General features: G+C 41.6%; 1 protein-coding gene across 2 annotated transcripts in view; it reads right to left on the reverse strand.

Annotated features, from left to right (window-relative positions):
- Positions 1–2,647: 2,647 nt before the first annotated feature.
- rsrc1 (arginine/serine-rich coiled-coil 1) overlaps positions 2,648–14,274 on the reverse strand; it is a 142,894-nt gene continuing 131,267 nt past the window's right edge. For both annotated transcript variants that reach the window (XM_080514291.1, XM_080514292.1), the window contains exons 8-10: positions 9,192–9,298; positions 4,951–5,058; positions 2,648–2,880 (exon numbers count right to left, since the gene is read on the reverse strand). In XM_080514291.1, coding sequence (XP_080370417.1) covers positions 2,788–2,880; positions 4,951–5,058; positions 9,192–9,298 — 308 coding nt within the window. In that variant the 3' untranslated portion in view covers positions 2,648–2,787. The remainder of the gene's footprint in view (positions 2,881–4,950; positions 5,059–9,191; positions 9,299–14,274) is intronic.

Consider the following 14,274-nt stretch of genomic DNA (forward strand, 5'->3'; position numbering starts at 1 on the left):
GGTGTATTATTGTTTAAATGAATATTGTTTCAAATAAAAGCACAACAAGACTGCATATCTTGGCACAATTCAGATTAATGTTAAATTATATCCCTCTGTTGCTGTAAACCATTTTCACTTCAGATTGATAGTAGACCAGTTCAGGATGTGACATTTCAAAATGATGCCCCAATGAAAAACCACGTAAACTTTAGGAATCTTTCCCTCTGATTTCAGATTGATATTAAAAGGAAATTCCTTGTTATCATAAACCCAATATATGTCAGACTAAGATAGACTCCCTCAGGATGTCACTCACTAAGTGCTAGCCCAAACTGATGTGGCATATCAAAATAAAGGCTCTCCAAATTAGAATATCGAGACTCCATTCCCTCCAACTTCAGATTGATATTAAAATAAAAAAAATAAAAAAAACCCTGTCATCATAAAACCATTCTGTGGAGGATCTTTTGAGTGTTTAGTCAAATTCCAATTTTCAAATGCCTTTAATTTTAAGATGATACAACAGACTATCCTAATTTTAACGGACTGGTGTCCTGGGACGGTCCACTATCACTGTGATGTGGAATGACTTCATGATAACTAGGAATTTTGGACGTAATCTTTACAAAAAAGATTTGTTGAGTGTTCATCCTGAGCTGGACTACTATCAATCTAAGGTTAATTGGGTTTATGGCCACAGAGGGACACAAGACGAGACGAGACAAGACAAATCGGAATTTGCCAGGATATGCTGGTTTTATTGGGCTTTTAATTTGATAGAAGTGATTAGAATGGGATGGTGTTTATAGCTCTCTCTCGCACACAGACACACAGACACACAGACACACAGACACACAGACACACACACACACACACACACACACACACACACACACACACACACACACACACACACACACACACACACACACACACACACACACACACACACACACACACAGAGTAGTTAATAACTGACTGAAACTGTGTTTTGTTTTTTGCCTTAGGCAGGCAGTAAGTTTGATTAATATTTCATTATTAATAGTTTGCATTAATGACGCATCTATTTATTTGCTGTTGTTGTGTGTCATTATCAACATATTAATTTGTGTTAGATTAACTAACTTAATGAAGGCGAGATCTCGTTTACTGGAAGGCCAGTTTTATTTTGAAATCTGTTTGGGTGCGCTCCTACGGTGATGCATGGTGTATGGGCCCACCGCGTGCCACGAGGAGGATTTAGAGCTGCTGTCACTCTGACAACCTGTCCACGTGATGTTCTTCCGGCCTTCTCATTGGCTAGGTATTCGGAGCGCTTGGACGCTGCGCGTTTGTTGTGGGTGGCTGCTATGGCAACGGCCCTCTAGAAATTTCTCCTTAAATTTCTTGATCCGAGCAAGTGACCCCCCACCCCCTAAAGTTGTGGAAGAGTTTATATAACTCATAAAGACTGTGACTCTGTAAACTCTCAGTATCAACTTTACAGGAGGGAACTCCGCAGGATTAAATTACTAAACCATCCAGTATCCATAGCGAGTCCTGCTCTGGCACTTGTCAGGTGTGAAGACACGTGAAACAGCCACTTGACACGCAAGATAAGGGCACACACATACATCAATTTTAACCTTGCTCCGGACAACTACTCATACTCTCAATTTTAACGCGTGCGTTTGCGTTGGTGAATCGCTGGTGCATTCTCATTTATTATTTCATTACAGCACTTACTATTTTGGAGAGTATGGGAGAGCGACACACCATGTCCCACACTGGGTATAGGTTTACCATCTGGCAGGTCCACAAATAGTCCCGAGAGCAGACTACGCTGACATGAATGCATCTGTGTTAAAACAGCAACACACAACTCTGGGAAACATAAACACACACACAGAGAACACTTCAAAGAGGATAGCACAAGTTATTCCACATGAGTAGTGGTCGGCTACGGATCACTGAAAATAAGAACTCGAGTTGTTTCAGGTGACTTCTTTTGGTAGTATTATTACTTTTATTAGATGAAGAGAAATTAGAAAAACACTGTCCACTTGAGAAAAACCTTTTGTCTCCCTCTATTGGCCCTGTCCTATCAAATGGTGATACACTTTATGCTGTTCAGTTTGAGTTAAATCACAAGCACTTATGACAATGAGAAGAAATTGGTAAAAAAACAAAAAAAAAACAAATTCCAAACTGAGATAAATGACCAACATTCAGATAAAAGCTCAGCTCAGTGACAACGTCACAGGTTTTGTTAGATACGGACGACTCTGCAGCGCTCCAATTGTTTCTAATCTATTTCTCAGCTCAAGGGTTAGAGTTAGGGTCCAGCCTAATGACCAATATCCTAGGTGACAAATGTCTGGCAATGAGAGGGACGTCATATTTCATTATGCAAGTGCACAGCAGTTTAATGTAAAACATCAACACCAGCTTTATTTACTGAACTGATCACAAATAACAAAACGTATCAGAATTCTGCTTCCACTTGTCACAGATCAACTCGTCTGATTGTGAGATTTTCATTCATTAAAAACAAATAAAGACGGAAAAAAAGACAGCAGATTGTGTATTTAACTGGCGCGTTCCTTTTATTAAAAATATTAAGCACATCAGCACCAACCCCCCCCCCCCCCCCGATAACTTTCGTTTGTGTTTAAAAGCCTGTCAAACAGAAATTAGTGGAGAAAAAAAAAAAAAGTGGTGACGTCCAAAAATAAACCAGACAAACTATGACGAGGTTTAAGACAAGAAGAGCACCAGTGGAGGAGGTTTGGACCAGGTGGGACGGTCTGGACTGTTGGAGGTGTTTCAGGTCACCGGGCTTCCCATCAGCCTCTCCTGTCTCAGGGAGACCAGCCTGGCCAGCCACAGCTCCTCGGCCTTCTCTTTGTCCATGAACAACTGAAGGTCAGTGCAGACGGGAAGGTTAGAGAGGGAAATGCACAGTAAAGCCTGAACCCAGAGTGACAGCCACTCAAGTACAGGTGTAACAAGACGGACATTCATGTTACACTCAGGATGTTTTCTTTTCTTTTTTTTTTAATTAACATTTTTAAAACCTATGAGGAGGTTAAAACTTGATTGTTCATTAAAATGTGTATTTAAGTCAGAGTTGATCAGAAGTGTACTGGAGACGAGTTGAAATTATATAACAGTTAGCTCTAATATATAAAACAGCATTCCAGCTATTTCTCAGAGTTCTGTTTTTATTGCCACTGGATTATTGGTTAACAATAATATCTTGTGATGTGAAAAACAGGATTATGTTTTGCAATCCATTACAGGAGCTGGAGGGGTGCAGTGTGGGTTGATCTCTGCCAGGAAGGCTCGTCCTCCCACTCTTTAGAAACTACTGGTGTGTCATATTCTACTTCACCATCCGACCAAATTAAACCATAAATATACATTTTATTATTATATCAACTGTCACATGTACCAGAGAAGGTTTCGTATTTCTTCCATAAGTTATTTACCAAAAATGGAGGATACAGACATGCGATTACCAGCATTCATAGAATACAAATTCATATTCCGACACAAGTAAGCTTACTGAAATTTGCATTTTCTAATCTATATTTGCATTTGACTTTGCATGTAACTTCAGACAGTGTGATGCTGCTGCTGCAGAGTCCTGCATGTTGCATTCGTCTTTCCCTTTCTACTCAGTTCAAAAATGTGCGAAAGGAAATCCGTTTCTTGAACAGACAAGTCGTCTTGCCTTGCGATAGAAAAAGCAGATACATGTGACTTGTATTCAAAGTAGTAAATCACCAGAAGTGATGATATTGATTGTAAGAGGGCTATAAAACTGCAGCTGCGAGTGTCTGATGAATGAAGGCATCTGTTTATTAGGAAGTGACGTAATGACTATGCGGCCCAAATTCAAGGCACTGAGACATCGGGAGGGAATTGCAAGATTATTTCTATATTCACTGAATGTGTTTGTGTCACGATGAGAGATAATATTAACATGCTGGCTATGTGTATGTACTGTACATCCATACAGTGATGTGTGTCTATTATTATGCAGATTGTGGAGCGAAGCCCCGGCATGTCAATCCTTCATTACTAACCCGCGCTGCTTACAGCTGCACTGCATGTTATCGGCGTGTTAGATTCAACACCAGTGAGTTCTTGTCTGTCGGCCCCGTGCTGGTGTCACGGTGCTAATGAGGGTGTGTGTGTGTGTGTGTGTGTGTGTGTGTGTGTGTGGGATGACAGTATCTGAGCCGGGCTAATGGGACTCATCTGTTCTAATTGGGAGTGGAGCTGGAGCTGAAGTTGGGGCCGAGGCCCGCCTGGGGCATATTGCTGCCATACATCAGCCTGTCTGAGACTGTGTGTGTGTGTGTGTGTGTGTGTGTGTGTGTGTGTGTGTGTGTGTGTGTGCGTGTGTGTGTGTGTGAGAGAGCTGGAGGGGGGGGGGGGGTTGTGTGTGCATGCGAAGGGGTTATCTGCATACGTCAGGGCATAACTTGGTTTCCCCAGTGGAGATAGATGACTGAGAAGCCCCAAGGAGCGTTATTGGAGTTTAAAGTTTTCCTTCTCGTTTTTCATCATTGGTCTGGTTCAGAGGAGGAGGAGGAGGTGACGTTAGAAGGCTATAAACTGCTCTACCGCAGGGGCCCAGAAGATATGATGCGCCGTATCAGAAGGTGCAGAAATGGTGTAAATGGAGGTGCGGTGCAAGTAGCAGTAACAGTGGCAGAGGCCTTTTCAAATGAAAAAGTTTACGAAGTTTATCCATCAATCAATAAGCCAAAGCTCCGCACTCATAAAAAGCAAGACGGTGAATAAAATGACAAGCACTTTTAGCCATGCTTGAGGATTACAAAGTGCTCATTGGCTCAGAGGTTATTACAAAGTGTGTGTGTTTGCGAGCTGCATGACAACCGGGGGCGACGTCGAAGCAAACGGGAAAAAATTAACGCTGAGAGCAGTGGGGTGGGGGTGGGGTGGGGGGGGACTTACACTGGGATGGGCGAGTGCGTCAGTGTCGTTGTAGACGATGAAGATGGGAAGAGTGACGTCCGGAGAACTCGTCCTCTCCGACTCCTGCTTCACCTCAACAGGCTCAGGCTGCATTCACAGAAACACCCCACACGCACACGCACACGCACACGCACACACACACACACACACACACACACACACACACACACACACACACACACACACACACACACACACACACACACACACAAAACCATGTGACTCTCGACAAAATAAAAGATATTGAAATCAGGGCAATTGAGCTTCATTGTCACCACTTTCTATTTAGCAGTCTCAAACTGTTCGCCACATTCAAACATTCAATATACACTTTCATGCACAGACTCAAACATCAAGGGGAAACTTTTACAATGTACTTGGGAGCAACTTCAGGCTTAGTGTTTGGAGAAAAAAAAAAAGAAGATACTTTCGCACAAGGAGAGGTGAGGCCAGAAATTGAACCTCTGATAACGAGACTGAAACCCAAAACAGCAATGATCATTTTAAACTTATTTCATAGTTTCCAGCATTATCAAATCATCACAAAAACTATTCTGTATCCACCTTCTATAATACATTTTAGAGGATCCTTGAAGTATTTTATGTTTTTACAGATTCACCGGGTAGTTAAGGACTGACGTTTGCATGTTCTCCCTGTGGGTCTGTGGGTTTTCTTTGCTTTCCTTCCTCAGTCCAGGAACACGTGTTTCAGGTTAACTGGTAACGATATTGCCCGTAGCTGTATAGCTGTTGAGTGTATGATTGTTTGTTTGTCCTATGAAGGAGTGGCGACCATCCAGTTCCACAGAAGGAATGATAAAGCAAGATTAAAATAACAGAGTGAGGAGTTAAGTTTATCGACAGATCTCTGAGAAGTACAGGAGAAAAACAAAAGGTGGAAACGTCCTTGCATTTGCATACTGAACTCTATTCTTTACAATAAATGCTAAAGCTATAGGTTATAACAAAATGCTAAATGGAAAGTAGAATGTACAACAATGACATGTATGAAAAATAAAAGGGACCGTGGGAATTTCAAAATACATTATGACTTTTGTCCAGCAGATGGCAGAAACAGACTGGCTGGTGAGGTGAACCTGGACACAATGAAGCAGTGAGAGGCTCTGCTCATATCCTGCACGTTATTCTTCACTTTGTTCATCTTCTGATCTAAAACATCTTCCTTTTTTAAAAACCCTGCAATTCTAAAACCAACGACTTCAAATGAGGCAAAATACACACGCATGCACGTACACGCACACACACAAGAAGTAGCAAAGTAACTATCAATTTTTATAATGAAAATAGTGACGTGAAAAAGTAATTTGTGCCTGACTCAATTGGATGCTCTAATTATTTGTGCATACTTAATCATCGTAGTGTTGTTATTAGCGCTGCGTGGGTCTGTGAAAAGAGTCATTCAGTTCAACTGGAGATCACCGAGTTACTGAGCTGAACGGCAAATGTTGGTTGACGCTTGTTATTTTTCCATGTTTGCCAGAGTTAATTGGTGATCATCAAGGTCTGTTCATATACACTTCAGCAGTTCGGCAGACAAGTCGTGTGACATCTGCTCTTGAAACAAACGAGCAGGACAGAGAGAGACAGCAGCTCTACGACGATTTCCATTTTCCAGAAACGTAACCTGCTCACGGAAACTGTAAATGAGTTACTTATTTCATAATCGTCATCAGTTACCAGAGTGCTGTTGTGAAAAGCAGCGGCGATACAGCCCCATGATTAGTACATTTATAACATGCAAACATTAGGGGGTGGAAAAACAAAACATCTCTGGATGAACTGCAGTATGTACATATGGCAAATAAATAAATAAATCAAAAAATATAGAGGGGGGAAACAAAAACTTCCGTAAAACAGCCCGTCCTTCTGTGGCTGTCTGTAGCGAACAGCGACGTGCAGAACAACTCTCCGTCCAGCCCTGAGATCATACCTGGAAACTAGAATCAGGACACATATTTGAATGGACGGCCTGCTCCCCTTGTTGTACTTGATAACGAAGAAAAATCAAAATGAATACTTTGCCAATTCCATTCAAGTTTCAAAGAGTCCTAATTCCAGCCCCAGAGCAAGTGTTTACCCAGTTGGAATAGTCTATTTAAAATTCCTTTGGCAGCATGCAAAAAGTGAGGGAGATATGAAACAGGCAGACTAATAAGCATGGTGATGTGCCAAATACCAGATAACAGTCATCACATTTTTTGGGAACTATATGCTCAATATACATTTCTAATGAATGCAGCCTGCTTGAAAGAAGAAAAAAAAAAGGCAGGGTTTTCTCTTGAAGAGCGACTGTAGGAGATATTAAAGGACTCACTCAGCTCGCCTCATTAACAGTAGATTACAATTTATTAATGGTCACAACTCAAAGCTGACTGCTTTAAAATCCTAAATAAACCTCACAAGCATGTATTCTTGGGCATTAATACTGAAATACAATCAAGCTATGTGCAAACATTTAAGTTTTGGCACAATCGAGTTAAAAAGCTTTAATTAATAATACATTTTGATTTAAACCCAAACGTGTCATAGGTTTAAATGCCCAATACGAGTAGCGACAATTCTTGACATTATAAGCTGAAGTTATTTTACTTAGAGCATAAAAATCTTCTTCAAACAAGAGGGTATTGACCAGATCTTTTATGCCACAATAAAAAACAATATTCAGATGACAGATCAGAAACTCAAGAGATTTTCAAAAATGGTGTAAACTTGAATTTTTATTTAATTAAAAGCACTTCTGTTTTTAAAAGTAAGCAGCTCATTAATCTACTTACAAAAACTGTTTTCTTTATGTATTCCAATAATTTATCCCAAAAGTAAACCAATATATTTCATCATGCGTCGTGAGGCACTTCTATTGTATGTCTTTGGTTTTGTATCATTCTGAAGGTTTAGTGCTCGCTTGTCTATTGAATTAGTATCTTACCATAATTCATCTATAATTTGTTAAACATATTGTTAAATCAAACCTTTTATGCTAAACAGTATTCATAATTTTAGAATTATGAATGTTTTTTTTAGAATGTTAGAATGTTAATTCATAATGTTAGACCAGCAACATAAACAGAGTGTACTCTGCCTTTGCCCATAGTCAGCTGGAATCAACTCTGACTCAGAATTGAACAAAGTAAGTATAGAAAATTAATGAATGAATACATTTTTAACTTATACTTCATGATCAGTTAAAATACAGTATCTCAAAATCTAAAACTTATTTAATGAAATTAGATTTTTTTTTAACCAGAAGCAATAACCAAGATGTAGAAAACACTTGAAACCGACAAAATTAACTTTTCAATTAATTCCTTAGGCTGTGCCGAAGCCAAACGACTCTCAACGATGATAAAGATCTCAAATTAACGTTGAGGACGAGATCAAAAAGTTTGATGTGAATCTCAAGACTCCATTCACAAACTTCAAGCACAAAACCGTTAACTTGTCAATGACATGCTGGTGTTTTCAGTTGCACCTGTACGTTTCAGTCAGTATTTTAACCTCTTGGCCAACCTAATTTAAGCAGTTGTTCAGAAATGCACAAACAAATGCTCTATTCCGGTGTCAAAACATAGATACATGAAGCTTCTATATTTATCACTGACAAGGTCTAAATCATCAAATCAACCAGACCGGTCCTGGGGAATCCAGCGGTTCAGCACATTCCTACCCAGGTAAGGTAGATTATTGCTGTGCATGAGCAGTCGGTCCATGCCGCGTACAACCATAAGGGTCGCAACCTTTGTCAGACCCGGCGAGATGTATCCCAAACGCCTGTGAGGGTTTGCTGTCACATGTTGTCGCCTATCTTTTCAAAACAGCCATGAGCCCCAAACAAATCTAATTGCCGTTCCTTCAGAGACGGGAACATTTCAATAATGACTTCTGTGTTTTGTCTGCATCTGCACCACCAGAAGAGGATTGGGGTGGGGGTGGTGGGGGTGGGGGTCGGGCTGGAGAAGAGGCTGGCAGTAGCCTGCTGTGGCTTTTGTGTGGGTGCTGCCGCTTTGGAGGCGGCGAATAGCGGAGCGTCTGATGAAACCGTCTCAGGTCGGAATGAGCGGCGCTGAATGGGAATGTTTGATTTGGTCTGGGCTGTCTCTGGACAGACGGCACAGCTTTGCAGGGAGGGGAAATTCAATAAGAGACCGAGTGAAAAGCCGGAGAGAGTGAGGGGCAGGGAGAGAAAGAGAGACAGAACGCACCTTTATGTCATCCCGGGATGATTTGAAAGCCTGAGGAACAAAGGAATCACTCTCGATGGCCTCCAGGTCCTTTATCCTTCGCACTTGCTCCTCCAGAGAAGTTCCCTCTGAAACACATGTTACACAGGAGGAAGCGGTGAACAAAAAGCATGCACGTGTGCAGGAACAGACACGCATGTACACAGACACAGTGTTGGCTGTCCCTTGTCGTGTTCTGAAAGGCAGCGGATTTCATTTGGACGCGGCCATCTCTCTGTATAATGCCCTCCGACATACACAATATGAAATATCTGATATTCTCCTATTTTAATCTTGGCCTCCGTGCAAGAGGACGCTTACTTAGCCAAGGGCATAGACTTTGTACAAAAGGCAAAGGGGGAAAAAAAATACTAACAAGGTAATAGCCAGACAGTGAATTACACTCAGATAATGCATTCTAAAATAATCAGAATATGAACACAAACTCACTGCAATGGAATTTCATTACAGAGACTAAATGTGATTAGGTTTCATACAGTTTTCATGTATCAGAAAGTGTTTTTGCTTGAGCTTGTCCAATCAAACGAAAAGACGCAAAAGGGTTTCCAATAAATTACTCTTGGATATAAACACATCAGGATTCTGCATATCGGATAATAAATTACTCCGAGGATTCATGCGCAGTCTTTGTAGCGTAGGAGGGCAAAAATAGGTGTGCGAGGAAAGTTAGCGACAGGAAAAAAAAAAAAAAAAGGAAAGGCAGTCTGAATGCTCCTATTATTCTCTGGCTGTCAATCTTTCTACTGATCAGTCAATATTCATCCCTCTCTCCCCCATCCATCCGTCCTCTCCTGCACTCTCCCATCTCTCGATCTGTCAATCCAGCAGACATCCATGTTTCTGTGCAGCACTCATGTAGGCTGTGTCATGAAAACAAGCACACACACACACACACACACACACACACACACACACACACACACACACACACACACACACACACACACACACACACACACACACACACACACACACACACACACAGAAATCAGGATACACGCAATGGGATACAAGGGCTCCCACATGTACATACCTTGGAAAACTTAGGTACTCATACACTCCATACACTCGTGGCTTGCATAAATTCCAACATCCACTATACTACATGTTCTAATTATAACATACATACGCGCGTGCACATCCATGCTCGCAGTGCACACTCACTGTGAACAACTGAAACTAATAGCAGGAATTAATTCAATCCATTAGCAGCTACAGAAAGGGTGTCACAACAGATCTTCATGGCCCTGGTGTTTAATGAATAAATGAATATTTGTTACAGCTTTCATAGCAAAGCGTCACATGCTATCTACCTCACACACACACACACACACACACACACACACACACACACACACACACACACACACACACACACACACACACACACACACACACACACACACACACACACACACACACACACACACACACACACACACACACACACACACACACACACACACACACACGATTATACTTCATAATAGCACTCAAACAAACTTGGTTTTGATTTTAATGCAGAGCAGAATTGGACAACTGAGTGACAAGAGGAATAAAGCCTTCCTATATGACAAACTATCGGCCTGTCATCCAGTGTGGGAAGATGTGAGCAGAGACGCATTGCACAGCGGCTCCAAAAATAGTCATTACCTTGGCTGGGCTGAGATGAAGCCTGAACACTGGACCAATATCCTCCTGAAGACTGTGGCCTGTCCTTCACACCACTCACACCACCACTGCTCGTCACGCGGCTGCACAAACGTGCATGTTGCCACTGGAAACGTAACTGGGCAACAATTAATTCTCCATATCTAATTCTCTTTTTTCAATCACTCCTTCTGTAATGTGTAAAACTATGAATGCCCTCCATAAACAATGACCACAATGACACACACACACTCACACACACGCTCCCATATCTGCGAGCATCTCCTTGGCAGGCCCGTCTGTTGCTGTGCTGTCCGCGTGCGCTGCAGGAATCCATTAAGACCTCAGACTTTTTGACAAACACATTATTGGTAGATAAAATGACTTCCATATGCTGTTTGTCAGATGTCAGTGGGAAAAGATATGTATTTCATGAGAAAAATCAAAAATAATGGACTTTGAGTGCGGACCCAGCAAGCTTAGAGGCAGACAAAAATCAATACTCGAGCTGGGCGAGCGCACTCTGCTGCACAGAGAGGTCAAAGTTGATATTTAATATCGACACATTATCTGGCAAATTAATTTAACAGGTCGACTCGATTGTCACCGCATTAGGAACGCGTCTCTGCCAGTGATGAGCGGCGGATAAAGTGGAAGCAGAGAGAGAAAAACAGATACAGAGAACTAGACAGAATGGAGAAGAAAACAAAAGAAGACAATTAAACCTACATCATGCTTAGCGTTCAATTAAAAAAAAAAAAATTTAAAATTAACTTTCATGTTTCAGTCTCTGAAATGTATTACCACCATTACTGTGAAGCAGGAAATGGAATCAAACTCAGTCAATAAACTTTTGTCTTGCGTGTACAGATTTGAATAATTGATAGTGACTAAGCAACGCATGTCAATGCACGTCTGCATCCTTGCATGATTACATCCATGCATGTGTGTGTGCTCGTACAAAAGAGGGAGTCAGAAAACTCACTCGCCATCTCATTACTGAAATTAGTTAGATAGACAGCGGTGCTGATGAGTGCCTCAGAATCAATAGGCTATTGTTCTCTCTAAATAGCTGTTTGTCCACTTCATTGATTAAGACCCAAAGACGGTGGAGAGAAAATCAAACCAGCCAATGGAAACAGATTTGTGCTCATCTCCTTCAGCCTTGAAGATGAGTGCAGCAGTTGCACTGAGCCACCAGAAGAGGGGGCTGTTCAACAGCACATATCTGGAGTGTCGCCGGCCAGGGGCTGAGGCAGTGTTGCCTTTGTATACTTGACTTTGGTCTACAGTTTGTCCATCAAGAGCAGCCGAGCTGAATGTATTGCTGCTGCAGATTAATCCCAGTAATTGAATGAGCTAGTGTGCCAGCTAAATTACAGCTGCACTTGTTGTCCTGTGAAAAAAAATAAAAATAAATAAAGGGTGGAATTAACAACTTGTTTTATTGATGTCGCAAATTGCAGCAAAATCTTTGACAGTTTTGGAATTACATGGCAAATAGAGGAGTTAAAAGACATTGATGGATGTATTAAATTGAAACAAAGGAGGTACATTCTGCTTCTATATCTAGGGCGGGTAAAGGAAGTACAGCATATATATGTATTACTTTACAAAATGGGGAAAGAAAGGAACTCTTGTTTCAAAAAGGCCAGTTTATGTGTGTGACGGATTCAAAGTTGTAAAATTCACAAAGACTTGTTCCAAGCTTTGATTACTGCCTCCATGCATTTCTCCAAACCTGCTGCTAACAACCAAGACATAAAGCCCAGTTCTCACAGCCAATCAGGATGAAAACAAGCAAGTGGTCAAGATGAAAGGGAAAAAAGCATTCTCGTTAATTACAACAAGCCGTTTTAAATGTGAACCTATTGTAAGCGTAATAGAGACAAATCATAGTGTATCTTCCTATATACTTATAGTTTAAACTTTAACGATCACGGAAAATGCTTTCAATTGCCTATATATCCTAACAGCTGTTAACAATATATCTTATGTATAAAACCTGAGGACCAACTGTCGACCCAAAATTGCTTGTTTGTTTTGCACATTTTCGGTGTAACAGTTTGTGGGGTTGTAATATAATTGGGGTTCTATGAAGGAGACACTTTAAAAAGCCTCTGGTTGAAGTTTTTCTACCCCATGACTGCCCCCAACGTGTACATGCTCACATGCTCAAGCAGGGCATCGTCTCCCAGTTTCCCAGGTTTCAATAACGTGCCTCTCCCTCCTCTGCCAGCCCCCCTTCCACCGTGGTAAAGATGTGTAATTCAATGCTCAATTTAGCCCTGTCTCAGCGGAGATTTTTTTGCCTGCTAATTGATAGAAATTAAGCCATTAATCAAGCCACTAGCCATCATTCAACCCAGGGAAGATGAATACAAACTTTCATAATAACCACCTTCCCCATTTTAGCCCTCATTAGCATTAATTTTTAATGTAATTATGCTATTCTTTTACACTGAGCTCATAAATTACTGCTCTTTTGTTGCTGGCTGGCCTTGTAAAATCCAAAGTAATGCTTTGTAGTCTGATCTTTAAGGCAATTACTGGCTTCTTCACTCTTTTATCTCCCTGCATTTCCAATAACCTGCACTCTAATGATTTATCTCCGTTGTATCCCTCCCCACTCCCACCCACCCACCCACCCGCCCCACTCTTTCTCTCACTGCACCAGCGGCCAACTGCCCTGCTGCCAGCCTCCGCCTCCAATCCCCCATCCGCCCACATTCTCCCATCTCTTTACAGCAGCCCCAAATACATTGGGGATGCACACAAACACATGTGCGGATGCTTGCCTCCACCAACTTAACTGTATTAACACACTCACACGCGTACGAGTGCAATCGATGTGTGCGTGCGCGTGTGTGGTAACTTTGTTTACTATCTCCTTTAGTCATTTTCCAGCTCGCCCTTCATTAGTAAATATCCAGCTCCAGCAATGGCGACAACACCTGGGGAATGCCAAGGTAAGAGACTGGCGCTGCATCTCACTCTCTCGCTGGTCTCCTGTGGGTCTTACCTGTAGGCTAGCTGCTCTTGTTTATGTAACCCTTGAGCTGAGTAAACACACACATGCAACGCGAGCACACACTCGCAGAGCTTGGCATCAAACAGCTGAGTTAAGCTTAGCAGGGCTGTGTGCTGGGGGCGATAGAGGGGCTCCGGTCTGCCCCTGTTCTGAGCAGCAGCAGCATCCTGGCTGCATCAAAGTCTTTACAGTACAATTCTCCGGGCCCAAACAACAGATGTATGACTGGGAATTGGACTAAAAAACAACAGCAAAAAAAAAAAAAATTAAAACAATCAGTTACTTATCTAATTCCCACTGATGAAATTTCATTATCAGTACCAAACGGCTCCCTGCAAGACATTTTGCTTCATGGATGAGGAT

This window comes from Blennius ocellaris (genome assembly GCF_963422515.1).
Source record: "Blennius ocellaris genome assembly, chromosome: 2".
Taxonomy (NCBI): Eukaryota; Metazoa; Chordata; class Actinopteri; order Blenniiformes; family Blenniidae; genus Blennius; species Blennius ocellaris.